Source organism: Marmota marmota, unplaced genomic scaffold, assembly GCF_001458135.2.
Source record: "Marmota marmota marmota unplaced genomic scaffold, marMar, whole genome shotgun sequence".
Classification (NCBI taxonomy): domain Eukaryota; kingdom Metazoa; phylum Chordata; class Mammalia; order Rodentia; family Sciuridae; genus Marmota; species Marmota marmota.
The window spans coordinates 6,041,619-6,065,316 of record NW_026000051.1 but is presented as its reverse complement, the minus strand read 5'-3'; the positions used below and the strand labels follow the sequence as shown (position 1 = coordinate 6,065,316).

Genomic DNA, 23,698 nt, shown 5'->3' with positions numbered 1-23,698 from the left:
ACCATGATAAAGAGTACACCTGTTTATTAAAAGGAAAAAAGAAATATACACTTTGTTCTTCATTTGCTTTAAGAAATTTGATCAAGTTGCAAGGAAATATCTGGCATGGCTATGTACATCCTCGGGCAGGGTCATCGGGCAGTGAAGGCGGCTGGACAGCACATGGCTCTGCCGGGGGGTGGTCTGGCCCTGGGCATTGTTACTCAAAGCCACCACCAATCAGGCTGCAGTCCCCTGGCAATGTCCCCTGTCCTCCAACCTAGATGCCCCCTGGCCCCACCCCCTGCCCAAGAGCCCACTGACCCTGTGCCCGTGAGTTGGCCTCCCCCAAGCACTGCAGAGCACGGGGTGGGCTCTAGGGCCACCTGGCCCTGGCAGGCAGCTCAATCTGTGGCAACAGATTGAGGCTGGGGGCCAGTGTCACTGCTGCCCTGATTTCTTCTCCTTCTGGAAGCTGAAGCTTGTACGTCTGTTCAGTTTTCTTTGTTTTTGAGCAAAATATTCAGCCCGGGCGGTGCTTGCTCGTGATTCCAGGATGTAGTTAACCTAGGAAGCAAGAGGACACAGCTCGTCACTTGCCAGCCATGCGTGCTGCTTGCCCGGGGCAAAGCAGGGCAGGAGGAAGGCCCGCTCTGGGCTGGGTGCCACAGGCCCAGTGCTTTTGTGTGGCTGGACTCCCGGCACCCAGCACGCTGGCAGGAGGGATACGGTCCTGCTCTGGTTCAGGCTTCTCTGCCCCGAGTGCTGGGGCTTCTTGATCCTAGCCCCAGTGCCCACCCCCCCTTGAGCTGAGCTGCCCCAAGGTCTGCCCTGGCTGTGGTTCTGCCCTTGCCTACTCGGACTTGCACAGAATCTCTCCGAGCTTCACTTTCCATAGGAGACAGACGAAACCATCGTGGGGACGACAGAGCAAGACAGGGCTCTCCATTCAGACCCCCATCAGCTTCCAGCACTATTTCCTTTAATGCTCCGGGGCCTTGAAGCCAAGGCTCATTCAACCAAAAGGAAAGGGAGGCTCCGAAAGGAGGCCGAGGGGGCTGAAGTCAGGGCCAGGGCCGTGAAGATGCTCAGCCGTCTGCTGCTCTCTGCACTCCCCTGCGGGGGTGTGTAGGTCTTTCAGGGTCACATGAGCAGCACCCACACTGCACAGAGCCTCCTCAGACACCGCCTGCTGTCACCGGGCTGGGCTTTGAGTGAACCCCATGGCTTCTCTGAGCCCTCACGTTTCTACAAGTTATAGAAATAGAACTAGTTTCTAGTCTAGAAATAGACTAGAAACCCAAGTCTCCTGGCGAGGGAAGACAGCTGGCACTATGCTGGTTCTACTCTGAGGGCCACTTGTCCTGGGTCTGGAGGGAGGGGCCTCTGCTTAGCCAAGAAGGAACCAGAGACTCTGGAGGAGACAGCAAGAATGGCAGTTGCAGGACCCAGGCTCTGACACTGTCCCTCCTAACTTTCTGCTCTGATCGTCGCCAGCAGCAGGCGGGGAGGGCCGGCATGTGGGTCCAGAAGGCCTGACACGCTCGGCCACTGCCTCGCCAAGGCACCAGCTGAGAGCAATAAATCATGAGGCCTGCAGGCCGGGCGCACGTCTGGGACAATGCAGACAATGTATGGAAACAGGAGGTTTATCATTTTTAATAAAAGCAATCTTTGGATTATATTGTTTGCACACTCAGCCAACCTAGAGTTTTCAGTGTAGTTTTGGCACATGCAATTTGACAAAAGCATTTTAAAATGATCCTTAACAAGACAACTATTTCCTAAATTTATTATCTTCAGTGCTTTGTGATAATCACATAGATAATTTTAATGGAAGATTAATGTAATAATCAAAAGATAAAAACGCCCTTTGGTCTGCCATTAGCTGGTTAATATGCTGTGGCTTAAAACTTGCACAATTTTATGCACTATAGAGTGTTTCACTTTCAATGCATTTTACAGCTTAAGGCATAAAAATATAGGGAGTTTTCATGGTCAATAAAGCCACAGCGTCCGTCACTCGATCACGAGAAGAACCTGATTTGAAGAGCCCAACGATTCCTCGGAGATTCATCTCCAAGCCTGCAGAATCAGGGACCACACATGGCTTAGCTCAATTACGTTCTGGTGGAATTAGGGCAGCTCTAGAAGTCCTCGGGGCCAGGTTCAAGTTGAGGCTCCACTCTGATGTGCTTTGTGGCCTTGAGCCTCCAACTCCTCATCTATAAAATGGGGACAACATCCACATTCTGCAGGACAGTTGGGAAGATTGGATGAGATAACGGACATGAAATATGTGTAGTCAGTCTCAAAAAATTGGGAGATGTTAATATTTCTACAAGGGGCGAGACACGATGAGGTGAAGTGATGGAGAGCATCAGCTCTGCCTCTCACCTCTCCTTGTAGCCTGTCCTCTGATGCAAGCTCTCACTTCATGTAAAACTCCTGAGAGAGACTGACCCTGCAGAGCCTCTAAGGGCAACATTTCTGCTAAATTCCTGGGCACAGGGCTGGGCTCTGTTAGCCAGTGCTGGTGCCTGCCCCGACACCATGGGAATGTGGCTAAGGCTAAGTACTCCAATTGCCATAAAAATCAGAAGTGGGGGAAGTGAAGTTTAATCTTCCATCAGGACCACGATCATTAGCTCTGAGTAAATCAGGCCTGGGCTCGCTGCGACTCTCCTGGAGTCTTCTGCATGATGCAATATTTCTACAAACATTTTGATATGAAAACAGACATTTTAGGGGAGGCGACAGGCCTCAGGGATTTTGCAGAAAAGCATCTGCTTCCAGGGAGCATCTGGTCCTGTAAAATGATTTCTTTGCACTTGATCTTCCACAGTCTCATATTGAAGTCATAAACCTGTGTTTCTGTCATCAATCTGCTGTTGTGAAAATTATTTTGATGTCAAACACAGGATTATAATTTCACTAGAATCCTTCTCAAGTCTTGAATATTTTAATGCTGGCTATAAAAATAAGTCCAGTCCCTGATGGGGTACTGGAATATTTCTTCACCTACTCCCCAACACTTGGCAGTTCCTTGGGCTGTCTTGTGATGATCTCAGCTTGCTGGTGGCCACAGTGCCGGGTGGGTACATTGTTCTCACTCTCTGTCTGAGGGAGGCTTGGTCAAGGTGGTCATGAATCTCCCACCTTCCATTCCACTGACCATCTCGTCCTAACTATCCTCCCAGCAGCATGAGACTTCTGACTTCTCTCCTGCTACTTCCAAAGACCTTTGCAGTCATGGGACTTGAGCTCAAAATATGCCTGAGAAGCGATTCCATTTGGTTGGAATCTCCCATTCAATTCTTTAAGGCTACACACATCTGGGGGATTAGGAACATAAATTCTGGAAACTGTTAAGCCTAGGGCCGAGTTCTAGTTCTGCTAAGAGTCACCATCCTGGCTAAGTTACTTTTCTTTGAGCCTCATCACCCAGAAAATGGGAACAATTGGATGTGCCTGTCTCGTGGCCCTGTGAAGGACCAACCAGACTGGGTCTAAGAAGCCCCCGGCCCAGGTCCTGCATAGGGCAGTCCCTCAGCATATCTTTACGGCTTCAATTGTCACTGCCTGATGAGTCTCCTCTTGAGAAAAGAATGGACCATGCCTAGAGAGTCCTGGCATGCGGCATCTGCTCTGCATGCTGGCAGCCCTTTGGTGGGGTGGGGCAGCATCAGTACCATGACCCCACCTCATAGGTGGGAAAACCGAGGCTCAGAGAGGTGGGGTCACACAACCAGAGGTGGGGGGTCAATTCTGGCTCAAACCCCTCCGCCTGTGCCCTTCGCAGGCTGCTAGACACTGTGCCTTCTCTCACGTCATTCAGGTCCTGCTCTCCCAGACTCCCATCTACCTGGCACCCTGTGACTATTAACATCTTTTGTGAATTTTCTGTTTCATTCCGTCTCCCCTGACAAAGGCAGGGCTCTCTGGGGACAGGGACTGGCCTGACACCATGGTATCTGGCGCTCAGGGTGGACTGCTGTGGTTGGTAAAGCCCAGTAGGAGCTGGTGCGTTTCAACAGGTGCTGATGGGCACCCCAAGCACGATGAAGCCTTTTCCCAGCAACTGTCTCCTTGGGTCTGCTCCAGGGGCCTGAGGAGCTGCTGCCAGGGCTCAGAGGGAGATAAACGGTGCATGGAAGGACCACAGGGATACAGGAGGAGCAGGACCATTAGGGGCTGTGAGGCAGCTGAAGGGAGTCCTGCTTCAGCTAGGCTGACACGGAGCTGCTGACCTCAAGGCCTGGCTTGGGCCTGGTGCGCATCAGCAGAGCCACCAGTTCCCTCATCTACAAAACTGGGCCCAGGAGCCAAGTCCTACTGGGAGGGAAAGTGGCTGAAGCCAGGCCAGGCAGACAGGGCACAGGCAGGAGCACTCGACCCATCCCTGTGTCAAGAAGCACTCACCTTGAGCACGATTTCATTGACGGTAGCAGCGTCAGACTCAAAGTAGAGGTGTTTATAGTCATGATTGCTTAGATACGTGAGTTTAAATATTGCATGACCTGGAGAGACAGAGAGAGGGAGGCAGTGATGAGGGTCCCACGAGTGCTCCCCTCACCATCCCGACTGGAGGGTAGGTGGAGGCTGGGCAGATCTCCTGTTCCTGGAGTGGCTGGTCTTCACGTCCCAGGCTGGGTGTAAAATGGACAGTAAAGGAGAACAGACTGAGCAGCCAGCTGGGCCCACTCCACTCTGGAGTGTGTGCAGGCAGTGCCACCCCAGGAAGGCTCCTGCACAGGCTCTGCATTACCACGGGGCTGCTTCCATAGGATAACTGTGTGGAAAGGGAATATTTTTAAGGTAGAGCCAACTGATCCCAAATTATTACTCTGGAAATGCACTAACACTGTTTAAAGTCAAGTAAACACAGCAGGCAGGGCAGGGCCAACCGCAGCCCCTTCCTGGAGCTTCTGCTCCACGGCCTGGGCTCCTAGAGGAGCAGGAGTCCTGCTGGAGGGGTTCCTGGCCTTGTGCCCCAGATGGAAGCTGTTCTCAAGAGCTGCTGGTCACTTCCGCCCCAGAAGGATGGACAGGGTACGGCTCTACAGACCATGGGTGGCGCCTCACAGAGCAGACTGCCTAAGGGGCCAGCTCTTTTGACACAAATCCCACCAAGTCCAACTCCTTCCTGTTTCCCACCCCTACAGAATAACAGTGTCATTTCTGGGCCTACTCCATCTAGCCTCATGTCCCCATGTCCCCACAGGCAGCCTGTGGTGCTGCCCTGACCTCTGCACAGGCTCTGTATTACCTCGGATGCCCTCTTACTGACCTTTGTGCAAAGGCCTTGCTGGCCCTTGGTGACCTGGCTCAAATGGTGCCACACTGGGCGAGTCTTCATAGACGCATGGCCAGGTGGAGGCCTGCCCTGCTGCATGTGGCTTGTTAAGGAAACCTGTTTCTTGTTTTGCCACACCTGCAGCCATGTCTGCGCTTCCTGTGCTTGACCTCTGGGCCAGACACAGCAACCAGATCCCTCCTCGGAACTGAGACAGATGCCGGCCTGCCTGGCGACTCTTGGTCTAGCCCATGTGAAGGTCCCTTATCTGCATGTGCTGTCCTTGGGTTCTGGGAGCCCCAGCAGCTCTCTAAGAACTAATTCTTTATTCTTAGCTATTTTGAAACTGGTTTCCATTATTGGCACCAAAAGAACATTGTCCAAGAGCGACACGTCATTGATGCTCGGCAAACCTGCCTAAAGCCAAGAGCAGGGGGGTCCCATATCCACCTGTGGCCAGCCTCCTGCATCAGCCAGAAACGCTTCCCCTGGTCTGCTCCAGTGGATCTCAGTGCCTGAAGATTAAAATTCAGCATATCCTTCCAGTAGACCTCCTTTTTCATTGTGGCTGGTCAGTTATTAATTAATAATATATCACCCATATTACTGTAAGTTCACCTCTTTCCGGGAGAAATCTTGGAGACTTTATTTACAGTAGTTAATTTTTCAGATCTCCAAAAATAAACTGATATATGCTGTACATTTGTGGCCAGAAAAGTTGAGCTGCTGGCATTTTATCCTGGAAACATCATTATGAAATACTAATTGTGACTATAAATCGTATATTGAAAAAATTAGCTGATAATTTCTTAAAAACCCCACTTTCGGTCACTTGACAAATTTAGCCTGATTCTAAATCATGGCACTAAAAGTCAGAATGCTTGACTGGAAGCTAATCACTGTTAATATATAAATTACTTATTTCTGATAAGGGAGTGAATCTTACTTAAATCGGGGTGTGTGTCTGTCTGGAGTCATCATCATAGAACACTGGAGTCTTGCTGGTTACATCACCATGTGGAGGAACAATAGAGATACCTTTGTTGGCCATCTATGAAGGACACAGGGCTGTGAAGGACGAACAGAGACAACCCCCGCAGGAGCCCTTACTGCTGACACGTGGCCATGACAGACACAGATACCAGAGCCTAGGGCTAGAAAGGACCAGAAGGTCTTAGGGAGGCCCGCAGACCTGAAGCTTCGGGGTTCACTGGCCCCTCTGATAAGTGATCTCATGCACGGTCTACACCACCTGCTCCTGCTCGTCACTGACAAAACTAAATCTCAAGATGCAGGGAGCATGCTTGCCTGGAAAGCTGAGACACCATTAAAGACAGTCTGGGACTTTAGGTATAGTCAAACCTAAAAATGGCACTTGGGATGTGCAGCTTGCATGGGCCTGGGGCCTCAGGAAGGATGCCTGGATACTCTGCCCTTGGGGCTGTGTCACCATGGAGCCTGTCAACTGCAGGCTCACAGGGGAGAGGGACAATAGTCATGTGGAAGAAAAAAAAATTATCCCAAACCAAGTCTCCTGAAAAGTCAGCTGACCCCATGCCTGTGCTCTGTATTTTGCTGTGTATGGGGGGCTGTGGGTCCCTTGCCTGTCCCCTGTGTGAGAGGAGCAGGTAGAATGAAGACGAGCCATCTCGCCCGACCTCTGATGTGCTCTTCCCTCCCAGTGAAACCGCTCACCCCACCAGGAGGGAATGGAGGGGTCCATCTGGAGTGCTGTGTTTGTACCAAAACAATTAAAGTTGTCATTTAGTAACCAGGCTAAGGCTGGTGGACAGCCACAGCAGTGGAGAGCCAGGAGCAAGAGCCCTGGGGTATAAATCGTATACTGAAAAAATTAGCTGATAATTTTTTAAAAATTAGCTGATAATTGTCCCTTGAGCCTAGTTCAAGGGCAGCAGCCATGTTTTCACCCATGCTAGACACCACAAGACAAAGGGGAGCTCACTCCCAAGAGCTCTTGCTTGAAGGCCTGCTGTTTTGATGGATGCCCAGGAGGGCAATTTTACTCAGTCCAGGCTCTGCCAAGAGCACAGGCTAGTACAAGGGACAGGAAATGAACACAGATAGTCCAGTGCAGTGAGCACTAGGGGGAAGGTGAGCACAGGGAGCTGCCGTGGAGACGTGGAGGTAGAGGTAGCTGGCTTGGAGTGAGGAGGGCCCTCAAGGACAGTTTCTTGGAGAGCTGACACCTGAGCAATCTTGGAGGACAGGGTGTTAGCTGAGTGTAACAAGGCAGGGACCACACAGCAAGGACACAGCACTGACAAACTGGCTCTGTGGGAGCCCCGAGTAGAGCAGGGTCATGCATGATGGGCAAGTAGGAGGTGACATGGGAAAAAGTGAGCTTCATGAGCTGATAGGGCCACTAGTGTGTTCTGAGCAGGCAGTAAAATAAATGGGAGAACTGTGATTCCGGATGTTCCCTGGACCCCTGGAGGCAGCGAGACCAGATGCACAGTCACAAAGGTAGGTGTGGATGTGGTTTTGATCTTGACAGGCGCAGGAAGCATGCTGAAAAGGGACTGCTAGAGGACCACACAGAAGGGAACACGGCAGAACTGTGGACTTCTCCATCAGAATAACAGCTAATCATCAGAACTCACACTGTATAGCTTTAACCAATCCAAACCTATACAGTCAAACATAACAAGTTAATTCACCACTTGCTGAAAACAAATCTGTCAATAAACACAAGTAATTAATGCTACATGCTAAATTTTTACTAGAAGTGTCTGGGAAGATGGAACAAGCTGCATGTGAACACTGATGAACTGAGTAAGAAGAGTCTGTGTCACCCTCTGCCAGCCTCAGTGTCTCCAGGTCACCTTGGGAAGGCATAAAGAGGGCTCAGGCCACCTTCTTGGCTGCAGCCCACCAGGGCATCTGTCTCAGGGCATTAGAGGGAATCAGGTGGGCAAGTTACCCTCAAAATTTCAAAGAATACCAGCAGTTTCATAGGAAAGGGGTAAGCCATGGGAGCACAGTGCCTCTATCAAAGTGTCAGCTGAGAAAAACTGTATATCAAAGTCAATATTCCACTTAGTTCCAATTAACTTGCCTGGACTGTTAAATTCTGTTTGGAAATTAAGGCAACCCTGGAAACCTGACATGCTGAGAATAAAAACATGAACCCTGGAGGTAGAGCTGGGGTGAGCTCCACCTGTGGGGTTTCGTGTCATCACCTCCACACATATGATCACAACTACACGATGTATGCACATTACACCTACACATGCATGAATGTGTCTATCTCATATACATCCCCGGGCTCAATGGGTGGTGGTAATTCATTACAACTGTGATGGAATTGATATTTGAAGATAAAATGCTCATTACTTTAAAGATTTTGATTTTAATTTGTCCTTGTCTGAACAGTCTAGCTTTTACAGTGCTGTAGGAATAAAATGCAATGTAACATGGTATAAATGTGGCATCTAAGTACTGGTCACACACTCAAGGAAGACACTGAAACTATACATCTGCTTTTGAATATTGAAATGAAAATGTGGATATGCAAAAATGTATTTACACAAACATATTTTTTTTCAAAGTAAACCAGAGAAGATGGAATCTAACACTGAGCAGAAACCAATTAGCAGCATGAATGTCAGAAGTGGAGATGTTTGAGCTTCTGTGCTTTAATTTATCTTCTGCATTATGCATTTGAAACAGGTTCCTTGGGCCCTTGCAGGGGAGAAGCCACCCTAGAAAGACTGCTGGTACCTAGAAATGGGGCAGCTCAGGCTAAGAGGACAGCGACTTCGACACCCCCTGACAAAACAGTGCTTAGCTTCCCACTGCAGATTGTGGACAGGAGGGTCCCTTAGCATACTTGGTGGCACTGTGGCTGGTAATGACTAGTCAAAGCTGGGGCTTCCAAATGAGCCTGCACCCACCTTTGTCTAAAATTCCTTGTCAAGAACACCAGAAATAAACTTGAATTTCTTTCTGCTTCAATTAAAAATTTACATGAAAAATTGCTAGAAATACAGAAGACAAAGGAAAACTCGCCACATTTCACTCCATGATCCTAACACTGGTACACAAGGACATCATGGTCACTTTTCTAGCTGTCCTCATGTTTTTCACATGGTTGTAATCATTTTATTCCTACAGCATTGTATACTAAAATCTGAGCTAAATTTCTTTTAAATTTAACATTTTATCATACCCCTGCCTCTGCCGCAACACAGTCTGTCTCTACAACCATTTCTGTTGCAGGGGATGGAACCCAGGGGTGCTCTACTACTTAACTACATCCCCAGCACTTTTTGTTTTTTATATTGAGACAAAGTCTCACTAAGTTGCTAGGGCTGGCCTCAAACTTGGGATCTTCCCGCCTCAGCCTCCTGAGCAGCTGGGGTTAAGGTGTGCACCTCCACACTTGGCCCTAGCCATCTTTCAATGGCTGCACTTCACTCCAGTATGGAGATGTGCACCACAGTTCATGCTGCTGACTCCTGGGCATCCGGCTTAGCATAAATGGCCAGCATCATAAAGAAGGCCAAGAGGAATTTTTTTTTTTTTTTTTAAGGATTCCTCAATTCCTTTATAACAGGCATGATACTTTAAAAAAAAATGAATTTCTAGGGTCCGATTTTTCCTGATCCCCCTGGTTTGGAAAGGGTGTGGGAAACTCCCGTTGGGCTTCTTGGGAGAAACTGATGGAGGTGTACTTTCTTTGGGAAAGGCTGTACTCTTCTGTAGGTGCTTGTAGGAAAGGCTGGGCTGGGTCTCTCTGGTCTCGGAGCTGAACATGCATGCCTTCTTGGGCCTCGCTGTGAGCATCAGCCCTGAGTTGCCTGCAGAGCTTCAGTTCAATGTAACTCAACTGGCAATTCAACTGCTGCTCCTCCCTGAACATCCAGAAGCAGAGGTGGAGGGACTATAATGACCTCTCTGACTGTTGGAGCAGCTGCATCTGACCTATTTACACTTCTGCCTGTACTTTTCAAACTCGCTCTTTGGTTCTTTCCTGTAAACATAATTAAGTCTAATTATAAAAACTCCTACAGCAACGTGATTTCCCCCCTTCCTCTAATATTGTGAAAACATTCCTGCTAAGGCCACTACACCCTCAATGTTGAGAGCCTCTGAAGAGCCTTCTCAGCTGTATCCGATATTTCCTGAAGACCCCGTACCTGGGTTTCGACCCCGTACCTGGGTTTCCATGGAGCCACAGCCACTTGGTTCTTCAGGCCAGTTCTCTTGCCAGTTTCTGTTTCCTCTCTGTCTTCACTCCCTCCTTCCTGTTAATGGTGATCCTCCTGTGTTCCACCTCGCTCTTCACCTCTTTTAACTTTACTTGTGTCCTCTGTCAAGTTTGCCCCTTGGATTTTAATTACTACTCCTATGTGTTCATGATCCCAGAGCAAGTATCTGGCCGAGACCCTTCTCCAGAGTTTCAGACCCGCAGTTCTTTCTGCGGCCATCTTCACATGGCCAGCATCTCAGCATGACCGGAACAACATCTCCCCTTAAAGAAAATGTGCGGTCAGTGCTTTTGGAGGCCTCACCACACATCAAGTCCAGTTCTAGGCGTTTGGTCCCCTAAATAGCTCTCACATGTTCACCTTCCAGTGCTCCCTAATCAGGACTCCTCACCTAAGTCCCGATCACCCACTGAGTCCTCTCTGGTTCTCCTACTTTGGATCATGTCTTCTTGAGATCTAAGCGCCTACCCACAGGAGCCAGGAGTGGAGGCACATACCTATAATCCCAGCAACTCAAGAAGCTGAAGCAGGAGGATTGCAAGTTCAAAGCTAAGACCTTAGTACCTTAGTGAGGTCCTAAGTAATTTAGCAAGACCATGTCTCAAAAAACAAACAAACAAACAAACAAAAATGCTGGGGAAGTGGTTCAATGGTAAACTGCCCTGGTTTCAATCCCTAAAACAAAACAAAACACAGCACATCAGAATGCCTCCCTTCCCTCCTTAAGACTCTAAAATGCTTCTTTTCCTGTAATCCTCAGAATCAGGATTGAGAGAATCAAGAGAATCAGAATCAAGTCCAAGCTTCTTCTTCTTCTCTTTTTTTGTGGTGGTGCTAGGGATTGAACCCAGGGCTTTGTGCATGTGAGGCAAGCATTCTACCAACTGAGCCATATCCCCAGCCCCAAGTCCAAGCATCTTAAGATGATCAAGACTTCAGATCAAGAGTTCTCAAACTTCTTGACCTCAGAAGCCTCTTTATACTCTTAAACATTATTGAAGAGACCAAAAGCTTTGCTTATGAGGATTATACCCATTAATATTTATTGTCCTAGAATTAAAACAGAAATCTAAGATTATTCATTGGAAAAAAAAACACTATAACATAAACATTTCTTTCATTTTCATTTTTAATGAATGGAAAAATCGTTATATTTTCCTAAACAAACAAACAAACAAAAATTAGGAGTAGCACTATTTTGTATTTTTGAATTCTGATATTTAGTTTAGCAGAACAGCTGGATTAACCTATGTGCTTCTACATTTGATGTGTGATGATATATTTTAGTTGAGGTATGTGAAGAAAAGCCAGCTTCACACAGATATGTTCTTAGAAAAAGGAATTCCTCTTATATACCAGGGGAGTGCTCTACCACCAAGCCATACCCCTAGTCCAGGAGGTAAATTTAAGAAATTTTCTTTGTAAAATTTTTTTTGGGGTACCAGAGATTGAATTAAGGGGCACTCAACCACTGAGCCACATCCCCAGTCCTATTCTTTTGTGTTTTATTTAGAGACAGGGTCTCACTGAATTGTTGAGTGTCTCACTTTTTGCTGAGGCTGGCTTTGAGCTTGTGATCCTCCTGTCTCAGTCTCCTGAGCTGCTGGGATTACAGGCGTGTGTCACAGCGCCAGCTAAATATTTTTTGATTCTACCCCAAACTTGATAAATGGGATTTTCTTAAAGATTAGTTACAATATGGAATCTAAAATCTCATTAGTGGGGCTGTGGTTATAACTCAGTGGTAGAGCACTTGCCTAGCATGTGTGAGGCCCTGGGTTCTATCCTCAGCACCATATAAAACAATAAATAAATAAAATAAAAGTATGTGTCCAGCTACAACTAAAAAATAAATGTTTTAAAAAATAAAGGTATAAAAATTACAATAACAAGAAATTATTAAAGTAAAACCTTGGGGCTAGAATTGTACCTCAGAGGTAGAGCGCTTGCCTAGCATGGTGAGGCACTGGGTTTGATTCTCGGCAACACATATAAATAAATAAAAATAAAGGTCCACTGACCACTAAAAAATGTATTTTAAAAACAAACAAACAAATAAAACCTCATTAGTAAACTTTCTGTACTCAGTTACATTAAAATCCATTAGTTGGGTTTCACACTCTGAATCTTTTTGTAACTTTGTGCAGTAGTCTGGGAAATATTGGTTTACTAAGCTGTGCTGACCTTCCAGATGTTGAAATATTTTATTATACACCATCAAAAAAAATTACCTTCATCAATAGCACCACTGGTGCCCATCAGAAAAGTCTTTAAGCAACGAGAAGCCAACCTCACAGCGATGAAAACTAGTTTTCACCCGAAGACTTGAATTTCATCACTGGCAAAGAGCACTGTCACTTGTTTTTCTTGAAGTGATAGATCCACTTCCTTTACTTTTAAAAAAATGTCTGCCAAAGACTCAATTTTGGATAACCATAGTTTGTCAGTCATTCTTTCAAATAAAAATAACTTTGTAAGTGTTTTGCCTTAAGAAACAAGAATTCTACTTCCGTATGCAGCAGAAATGCTTCGTGTGTACTTCAGGAAGTGAATTAAGAGCAAAGGTTTAGGGGGCCTTTTGATGATTTCATTGAAGTCTAAGCTGTTTCAATAACCAAGTATTGACTAATTCTTAAGCTCTTATTCTTAAGCTTTTGAAAGTTAGCAAAAAATAAGTTCTGTATCTGGAAATTTCCTCCATGGAAGGACCTCAGTCTGTGACAAGCTAGAATTTGCAAGTGTTCTATGTGAGGCTAATTAACAATAACAAGGCCTCATCTATCCAGAATCACCTGCATTTAACCAGCTCTAGGAAAAGAGGCCAGATAAGTAAGCATGGTTGAAGTTTGTTAAAAAGACTTTATAAAGCCTGAGCTGGTGCTGGGCTAGTCATCTACGAGAAGCACAGACATCTGACTGTTTGGTTTTGTGTCAGTGGCAGAGAGAAATGCACAGCCTGTTATCCTTTCTATATATAAGACAAGCGGCACAACTTCTTTGAGCCGCAGTTTACTCACTTGATGGGTGGGAATAATATCTGCCTCCCAGAGTTATTAGGAGTATACAATGCTAGGGTAAAGTCAAATGATCTTGAAGTTACATAACAAATGTAGATAAAACCCAAAATAGCTGCAAGAGTTAAGTGACACATGTGAAGCCTTGGAACACTGCCTGATAGGAAAGGGTCCTTTTTTCCTTCACTTTCTAAGACAAACTTTTTCTATAAAGGGCCAGAGGGTAAATATTTTAGGTTTTATGAGCCAAGGGGCAAAATTAAGGATATTTTATAATACAGGTCTACTATGAGGATAGTGTTGTTTTTTTGTTTTTTGTTTTTTTTGGCTTAGTTGGGGGATGATATTTTACCTAAATAGAATTCTAAATTAACTGTTCCCTATCATGAAATCGATTGCAAATATTCATCTGCAAAAAATCATTTTTATCTCACAAGACATGAAAACAGGGTGGGTTGGATTTGGCCTGTGGGCCAGTTTGCCAATCCCTGCTCAGAGGTTTTGCTTGCTCAATTCCTTTCTCTTGGTTCATTCCATACAGTTGCTAACAGTGACACTTCAAGCACTCTTAATTTCTGTGTAGATTTGGGTTCCCATCTGGTATTTTCCTCCTCTAGCCTTTAACATTTCTTGTAGTGAAGGTTTAGTGGTGACAAATTCTTACATTTCTTGATTGTATGAAGTGTCTTTATTTCTACTTCATTTCTGAATGATATTTCACTGAATATTTTCAGGTTGACAGATTTTCTTTTAGCATGTTGAGATGCCACTCCATTGTCTTCTGAATTGCATTATTTCTGATGGGAAGTCAGCAATCAATCTTATCTCAGTTCCTTTACACAGCATATCTTCTCTCTTTGGCTGCTTAAAGATATTTCTCTTTGTCACTGGTTCTTGGAAATTTGATTATGATGTGCCTTAATGTGTTTTTAATATATATTTATCCTGCTTAGCCTTTGCTGGGCCTCCAAGAGTGGTGGTTTGATATTTTTAACCAAATTTTGAATAGCTTTTCTATTCCCTGACACTGTAAGTATGTATATTAGAACACTTGACATTATTCCACAGTCTCTATTCTTTTCATCCAATTTTCCTTCTGTGTTTCAGTTAGAATAGTTTGTATTGTTCTGTTTTATGGGTCACTGATTGTGCTGGCAGATTCTGAAGTGGCTCCCATTGATCCCACCACCTGCTCTTCATGCTCCTATGTAATTCTCTGGTATTGTTTATGGGCTGGACTTATAGTGGCTTTCTTCTAATAGATAAATGATTTGACAGACATGCTGGATGTCATTTCTGAGATGAGGCTATCAAGGACTGACTTCTTCCTTGCTACCACCCTCTTGCTCTTATTTACTTTGATGAAGCCAACTACCATCTTGGGAGCATCCCTATGGAGAGGCCCATGTGATAAGGAACTGAACAAACTCAACTCTGCCATAACCCCTCTGTGAGCCTAGAAGCAGATTCCATCCCAGTTGAACAAATGGCTCAGGCTCTGGCTGACATCTTTACTAGGTCTTATGAGGCTATGCTAGATCCCTGACCCACCAGACTATACCATAAGCCAACCCCAAATTTGGGGGCAATTTGTTATGTAGCAATAGATCGATCTCTCTCTCTCTCTCTCTCTCTCTCTCTCTCACTCACTCACACACACACACACACACACACACACACACACACTCATCTTTCTTCCTAATCTAATTTGCTCCCATTAGTGAATATTTTGATTCAGGTGTTATTATTTTCATTTTTTAAATTTTTTTTTAATATTTATTTTTTAGTTGTAGTTGGACACAATACCTTTATTTACTTGTTTTTATGTGGTGCTAAGGATTGAACCCAGGGCCTTGCACGTGCTAGGTGAATGCTCTACCGCTGAGCCTCAACCCCAGCCCAATGTGTTATTATTTTCTTAGCTCTACATTTTTTTTTTCTAAATTTTTTTTTTAGTTGTAGTCAGACACAATACCTTTATTTTATTTATTTTTATGTGATGCTGAGGATCGAACCCAGTGCCTCACAAAGCGCCAGGCAAGCGCTCTACCACTGAGTCCCAGCCCCAGCCCTCAGCTCTACATTTTCATTTGGTTCTTCTTAATAGTTTCCATTTCTCTTCTGAGTTCTTTTTTTCCTTTAAGTTCTTGAATACATTTATAATAGCCATTTTAAAGCATACTTGTGTGCTATTTCTATCATCCCTGTCACTTTTGACTTTATTTTTATTGATTGAATTTGTTCCTGTTATAGGACACATTTTCCTACTTCTTTGCATGTCTAATTTTTGATTGAATGCTGGACACTATCAATGTTACACAGGTTGTGACATCTGTGACGGGTTGCTGTCCTTTAGAGAGAACTGGGCTTTGTTCTGGAGGCAGATTATTTACTTATGGATCAGTCTGATCCTTTCAAGATTCCTTTTAAAGCTTTGTTTGGCAAGGACTAGAGCAGTCTTCAACCTAGGGTAGTGCAGTCCTGCTCCTAAGGCACAGCCTCCCTAGAGTCACTACTAAATGCCCTGGATGTCCCACTCTGGTTAGTCCAATCTCTGGTTTATGGCTGTTTTCTGCTGGCCTTGTGAGGTCCCTACCTTGGGCCTGCACAGCTTGGCATGCAATGAAAGACAGAGGATTCTTCTGAGAGCTCTGTCCCAGCTCCTTTCTTCTGTCCTTTGTTCTGTGAGTTCCAAGGCCTCAGTATCCCCAGCTCTTCTCTTGGTCTCCTGGCTCATGAGACTGTTACACTGGCCTTAGGTTCTCCCTCCCTGAAAAGGCAGGTGGAAAGCCAACGGGATGCCTTGCCTCATTCACTTCTCTTCTCCCAAGATCACAAGCCTGAACTGCCTGTTCTCCAAGGGCTGAAACAAGTTTTTAAAACTATTTTGTCCAGGGCTAGGGATACAGCTCAGTTGGTAGAGTGCTTGCCTCACATGCACAAGGCCCTGGGTTCAATCCCCAGCACCACAGGGGGAAAAAATTGTCCATTTTCTAATCATTTATGATAGAAAGGTGAATCTGGTAGCAGTTACCCTGTTTTGCATGTTACACATGGGCTTCTCATAAGCAAGACACATTTTGATTTTAATGAAAGTATGCTTGCTTCTTCCATGTCTTTGGTAATAACTTAAAATCTAAGTGCCCCATTTACTTATTACAAAAATATAATTTGGAGCTTGGCAGGAGGCAAAAGAATACAGATTTTCTCCATTATTTATCCAGCTGAGAAATCTCTCTCTGTTTTTCAGTAGGGAAGAGCCTCTTCTCAGGGTCTCTTCGTCTCTTCCTGAGGTTAAAAATCAAGAAAAGAATGAATCTGAAGAAATGACTATCAAGGAAATCTAGAAAAATGAAAATGTGTGCAAAATGTTCATTATACATAGAAAATTGTTCTGTTATTATGGGTCCATGAGCCCAAGTCAACAATTGAGTGGAAGCATAATAGCAAGAAGGTGGCTTCTCTCAGGTGGAAAAATGTTGATACCCTCAAAATGTCTTCTACTCTAATGAACATTCCAAACAACACAAGCAAATTCCTTCTTGTTTATTAGTAAGTCCTAGGGAAAAAAATGAAGAAAATTTGCAGAGAATGTAAGAAAACTCAACTAGTATCTCAGCACCAGCCAATCTTCCCCAGGATGCAGACCTTCTGCGTATCACCTAACATGCCCCAGCAGCCCTGGGAGCAGCTGTAGCCCCGACACCTAGTCTGGGTAATGCGCTCCTCTTACCAAATGTCGAGGTTCCCAGGAGAACTGCTGCCTCCTAAGCTCATGAGTGTTGACCCTTCCAGGAATACTGGACCGAAACACCTCTTTTCCAGAAACTACGGTCCCATCTATCACACGCTGAGAGTAAACAGCAGCAGCAGTTTCAGAGTAAGACGCTGCATCTGCCTTGTCACTACAACCTTGGAGACTTCCCCACTGTGCCTCCGTTTCTCCTTGCTGAAGAGCCACACTTGCTCTTGGCTGATTACAATTCTGGAAGCACTTTTAAATGTTCAGCCTGCCTTGGCAGTTAGGGCAGGAGCCATGAGCACTGGCTGGAGCCCCTGGAGAAGCTGCTGGATTTCTGGAAGTGCAGCTAGAAGCATAAGCAGGCATGGCCAGTGCGAAAGTCAGGTGTCAGCTGAACATGACCAGGTCAGTCAATGGGACAAAGGCTGGTTGGCCAAGTTCTCAGGGGCCTGAACCATTCCTGAAACATGGCGACGGCCCACTTAACAGCAGATCGCAGCCTGAGGTTGCTGGAAACCAAATTGGGTCAGAGAACCTAAGAACAGAGCTGGCATCTGATGATGTAAGCTGGTCCCAGCTGTTTGTCTTCACCTTTCTCCTGTGCCACAGTCCAGGTCTTTCCCTCCCACACTCTTGGAAAAATTGAGGTGGTCCCCCTGGTTGCCTAAGCCCATCTCACCGGCAGCTCCCTTGTTTTGGAAGGAGATGATAAATAAATCAAAACGCACTAAGCAGCACTTCCACAGGCACTCGCCGCCTTCACTGAATGTGCACCTCATCAATCACACTATTGTCTGCTTGAAAGGCGAGCCTTGTAAATGTCATATCCACTCAGGCCCAAGGAGAGGCGCATCCAAATGCAGCAAGGAGTTTTAATTGGATAGTGTAATTAAACTAAAAAACCCCAGCAGACTCCCTTTGACAGGATAGATGAAGACCCCTTTTAATAGGGCTAGGAAACATATCTGTTAAAAGGATGAGGCACTGCCTGCTCCTGATTGTGCTCCAGAGTACTCTTATGAAAAGGCAATTCAATAACTGGGGCATTTAATATGGTAGAGTCCGTTGTGTTCTGTAATCAGGCAGTACTTACCGTATTTGATCTGGAACTTATGAAATAAGTCCTTGTCAGAGAATAAAAATACAGCCCAGCTTGTCTACTAATGTTTGGAGTGCCCAGACTTCCTGGGCATCAGGCAGAGTCTGAGAATGGGCTGCAGCCCTCCTGGGCTCCTGTGCCATTGGCATATAAACGTAGGTGCCTCACCTCCGGGGGTCTGCAGTCCAGCATGGCCATGGCCATCTGTCCACCCACCCTACCTATTCCTCTTGCACACATTCTCAGGAGCATCTAAAGAATAGGACAGAATTCCTGGGTATCTCCTTCTTCAGAAACTATCATGTCAGAGAGAGCAGGGGTGGGGGAGTGTACAGTTTATATTCTCTTTCGAAACTGCCCCTGTCAAGTAAGGGAGAAAAGAAACTGGGTGGCCGAGGGATTCAATGTACTGGTTGGGGTGTGCCAAGGAGATTTAGGGAATAAACCTGAGCCCTGCTGCCACTCTCCCTGCTCTCCTTTGTTGGAAGAGGAGTGGGGGGGTGCACACACAGCCCATCTTCTCCCTCTTTTCTCTCCCCAGCAACCTCTTATACACACACAGCAAACAGCTCCACAACCAAGGTAACTGAATTAGTGAGGAAGAGGTCTGTATCTGTACAGGGCTGCCTTTTAAGTAGGCTGTGACAATCCCTTTCAGATGGAATGCTAGTGTCCCAGGTCAAGGTGAGCAGCACTGGGTCTATCAAGATAGCTTCTGAACTGGCGCTGGTGGGGGAGATGGTGAGGGGTGAGACTTCAGACCTCTCCATCTATAGTCTTCCCCAAAACTACTGGATGCTTTGCTTTATTTATACAAACCTTAAAGTCAGTTTCCCTGGGCCCTCAGACTGAATTTTCTATTTTAAGGACGGTGAAGGGTTTGTTTGATGACTGCTTTTACTCTCCCATAAAGCTTGCTTGGAGCTCTGTCTGCAAACCTTTGAGCATTCTTAATATTAGTCTTTCACTATGGGTTGATGAGCCCATTAAGAACATATAAGAGAATATATATATAATCTATGAAAACTGGATACTGAATTAAACCATCAAACACCTTTAGGCTTAAATGAAAACTACATAAAAGCATTTCAGCCATCAATTTGGCTATCACTTCTAGCCAGTATGAATTCTGCTGGAAAAGCTATTTTCGTGCAGATGTGGAATTCAATGGGAAAGACTGACTCGTGTACCAACATCAATCAAAATGTCGACTTCCCTGGCAGCTCTCAACAGTAAGGCAGGTTCAAAGGTCACAGGATAAAGAAAAAGCCAAGCTCTGGTTCAGCTCTAATATCTCCTCGGTAGAAGTCTTGCAAAAGTACCCCCTTCTGTATTAGCCTGGCTTTCATTAATCTTCTTGCCATCTTCTTTAACTAGTCATGCAGAACCGCTCGATAGCAAGACGTATAATGGGGAAGGCCCTGTGCCTATTACCGCGTTAACATTCTCTTAAACCCCAGTGCAACAATGGAAAGGGAAGGCAAAGGAAAGCGCAACTGCAGGGTGCGGGGCAGGCAATTCAATTACAGCCTGGGCTTACCTCTGTACTTCTGACCCACAAAACACAAGAGGCCTTTGTGTCTAACTGGCTTGGCCATTAAGGTTGCTGAAGATCACAACAATGCTGATCTTTTCTGCTTAAGTTAAATCAATGTGGACAAATCATTATTCAGCAGCTTTAATTTAATTAGTAAATTAAATACACTACTTTACAGATCTTGTCAAGTACTTATGAAAGAAAGATTCATTTAAGCGGGAGGTCACCAATAAGCCCAGCTAATTTAACTCATAGTTTTAACGGAATCTCATCTCAAATATCCAGCAGGTTCAGTTTACTAGGGCTTAAGAGCCTCCTGCAGCTGTGATTAATTCATAACCCCAAAGAGTTCCTATTCTGTGTCCAAACAGTGTTTTGGACAAAACAAACATGTAAACCAAAAAATCCCCCACCAACATAACCAGCATAAACAGAATCAGATTTCCTTTAGATTATACTATTGCAAGAGAACATAATCAGGTTACTTCTATTATGTTGCTTCCTTAAGATTGTATATTATCTATACTTAATTGGGATACAGAGCTCTTTTCAGCTATAAAGACGACAGCTACTTTATTAAGGCTTAAATCTGATTTCTTAATGATAGGCTACTTCCTTTAAAGATTGAACCTGCACAAGCTTCTGATGAGACCAGGCCTGGCCTGGTGGAGAGTCTCTGATGGGGACGAGTTTCACAGAAAGGTCTCTGGCTTGTGTTTCAGCAGAGGAATCTGAGGCTGGCCTTGAAAAGACAGCCCACAGCGTCCAAAGCCTGCGCCTAGACCTGTGTGAGGATGGACAACGTAAGCAGGGAAGTGCGACCTAGAAATGTTCTCCTCTCCTGGGGCCAGACACATCCTTGGTCAGTTAAAAGAAATTAAGGTTAATTCACCTTTTGGGAGGTTTGTGACATAAATACATAAGCAGCAAAAGACAGCCTGAGGAGTGGCAAACTGGACTGAGATGTCAGTGCCTTGAGTAATAATGGCAGCGTGGTTTTCTCTTAAATCTAGAAGGCAGAAATTATTCTTAATTTTTCAGAGCTTGTGATACGCAGATTTTCTCAGCTCTTTTGAGAGTCTGTATTTTTATGTACAATTTTTTTTAAGACACGTATCTATTTAGTCATTAAGTTCCAGGTCCTTAAACACTCACAGGGACAGAGCAATAAATCTTCCCTCTGAGCACCTAAAAGGGAGAAGTGGAGGGAGGAAGGAGCCGCCAACTGCCACCTCGCAGTGCAGCCTCCGCCTCCACGGCACATGTCACTGTGTCTCTGTGTAGGCGCTCTGACGCTCAGTCCCTCTGCCAAATCAGCTATTCACACACTTTTGGGATATGGCATCAATTAAACCTGAGTTGTGTTCCTTATGACGACCAAATTAATGGTTTGACAGTGGCTTTCTCAATAAACACTGCAAACTGGCCATATTCGAAGGGTTTAAAAACCGTTTCTTTTCTGTTCAAAATTCTGACAAACATGTCTCAAGTAAGACTAGGGACAACTTCATTATCCTCCCAACACTTAATGCCTCTTTGTAAAGAAGGCTGTTTAATAACACGCCTGCTGTTTCCACAAGTAAATTATTCCAGTTGGTCACACGTTCTGGTCTTCAGCAAGACACTTGTGTTACGAGAGATAAAAACATGAAAAAGGAAATATATTGCAGAAATCAAAAACCTTATCTACTTCTAGACTGGCTCTCTTTGCCATAATTCATTCAAGAAGGCCCCAAGAATAATTTTTGATGTAAACTCAGCTACAAACATACATCACTATGCTGATAAAAATCACAGGCTAAACTTATGAAATATAGTGACTTTCATTTCTTTAGTGCTGTTAAAATAACTTTTTTCTAAGGTTCAACAGGCACAAAAGATAAAAAGGGTTACCATTAATCCTATAAAAAAGAAAAAAAGAAAGAAAGAAAAAGCAGCAGCCCCAGAGATTAATTCTTGGTCTCATGATGGTCTGAGGATGAACTTTTTAGATTAAGTCACTGAATTAATTTGGTGAAGATACTGGAAATCATAAAAACACACAGCATCAATCTGATTCATTTAACACCTCCTTGTTTGGGTACTTCACAATATAAATTACGCCTAATAACTTTTGGTTTCTAAATTTTAGCCTCATTAAGATCAGTTTCAAGTTGACATTTATTGAGGACAACTCTGCAGGCGCCATGTGAGGAAATGAGGATGCTGGAGTGGGGTAGGGTGCCCTGGGCCAACTGTCACAGGGAAAGGGGGTGGGAGAGAGGGGCAGACCACAGGCAGATGCACAGTGTGTGTACACAGGGTCTGTACAGTCTCCTGGGGGCCAAGTTAATAGACAGGGCCTTGCTGTGAAGCTGGCTCTTGAGAGACGAGTGTGGGAGGTAGAAAGGTTGAGTTGGAAGAGGTGGGGTGGAAGGTAGAGTGGAAGGTGGACTGCCAGTGGGGTGTAGCAGCTCACAGTGACCGTGGTGCACATTTAGGATGGAAAAATTCCAGTCTATGGGGCCAGAGTGGTCAGTGGCTGTCAATGTCTACAGAGGCTGTTCTGAGGAGTCTGGAGTTTATTCTGTAAGCCTGTAACTTTCAAATCTTTTCTTTCTTTTTTTTTTTTTAAGTACCAAAATCCTTTTATCTGTGAATTTTTAAAATACAGAGTCCCAAAATAGTAAAAAATAGATTTCTTCTGGTTGGAGGGAAGGCCTTATGCCTAATCTTGTCCCNTACACACACACACACACACACACACACTCCCACTCACTCTCTCTCTCTCTCTCTCCCCCCCCTGAGCTCTGAGAACATGGAATGAAAGGAACTGCTACGGGGGACAGGGACTTAAAAACTATTATGGGACAGTGAGACTCTGTTCAGGAAAGCACCGCAGTTTCTAGGTCTCTGGAGTCACAGTGAAAAAAGGAAACCTCTGTAAGATCCATGTGTGCAGTTTTTACACAGAACCATCTAGTATACCTAATAATAAGACAAGACTCTCCCAAGACTGTCAATACTGAAACGGCAGGCCCACGTATGTTCTGTATCTCTGATATTGAAAAGTGGCCTCACCCACACACTTGTGATAATTACTTTTGGGCATCCCAGGATGCAACTGGGAGACAGCAGGGAGTCTGTCCTTCCTTCCCCACTTGCTAGGTGTGCGACATCTGCAGCTTCCAGGGCTGAGCTGCGGCCTTCTGAGGCCCAGTGCGTGCCTGGTGAGAGTGTGAGAGAAACCTGGAGCTTGGCTGTGGTTCTTCCCTGACCTTCTCCTCCAGCTCATCCCTCCATGCAGCACACAAGTGATCGCCTCTCATTTCTCCAAGACATAAGAAGTTCAAGAAATGTTACTTTTAAAAAGATCCTCAGTTCTTGGGAAGAAAGATGCCAGAACAGTGCCACCTTTACTGGCTGACAAGCTGGAGTGAGTGGGACTAAGATGATGTTTTCCAAAGGCAGAGGGAGTCCAGCAGTCATGGGGCAGTTCTCTCCCTGCCTCTTCAGGCAGCCATCTTGCAGAGTCAGAGGTCTCTCTGGGATGACAGGAATGAAAGAGGGGAGTGGGGACAGCTCTACTCCTTTCCTTGAGCCCTAGTAAGTTCCCCTTCTTGCTAAATTAGAGGCTGAGTTGAAAGGAGAATAGCTGAATTTGACTAAGAAATTAAATAACCCAGCCCTAAATGAGGCCATGCAGCATGTGTCTAGTCTGTGAGCTCCCTGAAAGGGCTCAGTGTTCTGTAGGCCCTTTGTTAGTAAGTATTACCTCAAAATCTTGGACCACAAAAAAAAAAAAAAAAAAAAAAAAAAAA

At 45.2% G+C, this 23,698-nt stretch overlaps 1 protein-coding gene across 8 annotated transcripts in view; it reads right to left on the bottom strand.

Moving 5' to 3' along the window:
• Nucleotides 1-7: 7 nt before the first annotated feature.
• The window catches only part of Mapkap1 (MAPK associated protein 1), a 231,631-nt gene continuing 207,940 nt past the window's right edge, over nucleotides 8-23,698 (bottom strand). For all 8 annotated transcript variants that reach the window (XM_015497581.2, XM_015497584.2, XM_048813043.1 and 5 more), the window contains 2 exons: nucleotides 4,402-4,499; nucleotides 8-546 (listed from right to left, as the gene is read on the bottom strand). In XM_015497581.2, the coding sequence (XP_015353067.1) occupies nucleotides 421-546; nucleotides 4,402-4,499 (224 nt within the window). In that variant the 3' untranslated portion in view covers nucleotides 8-420. The remainder of the gene's footprint in view (nucleotides 547-4,401; nucleotides 4,500-23,698) is intronic.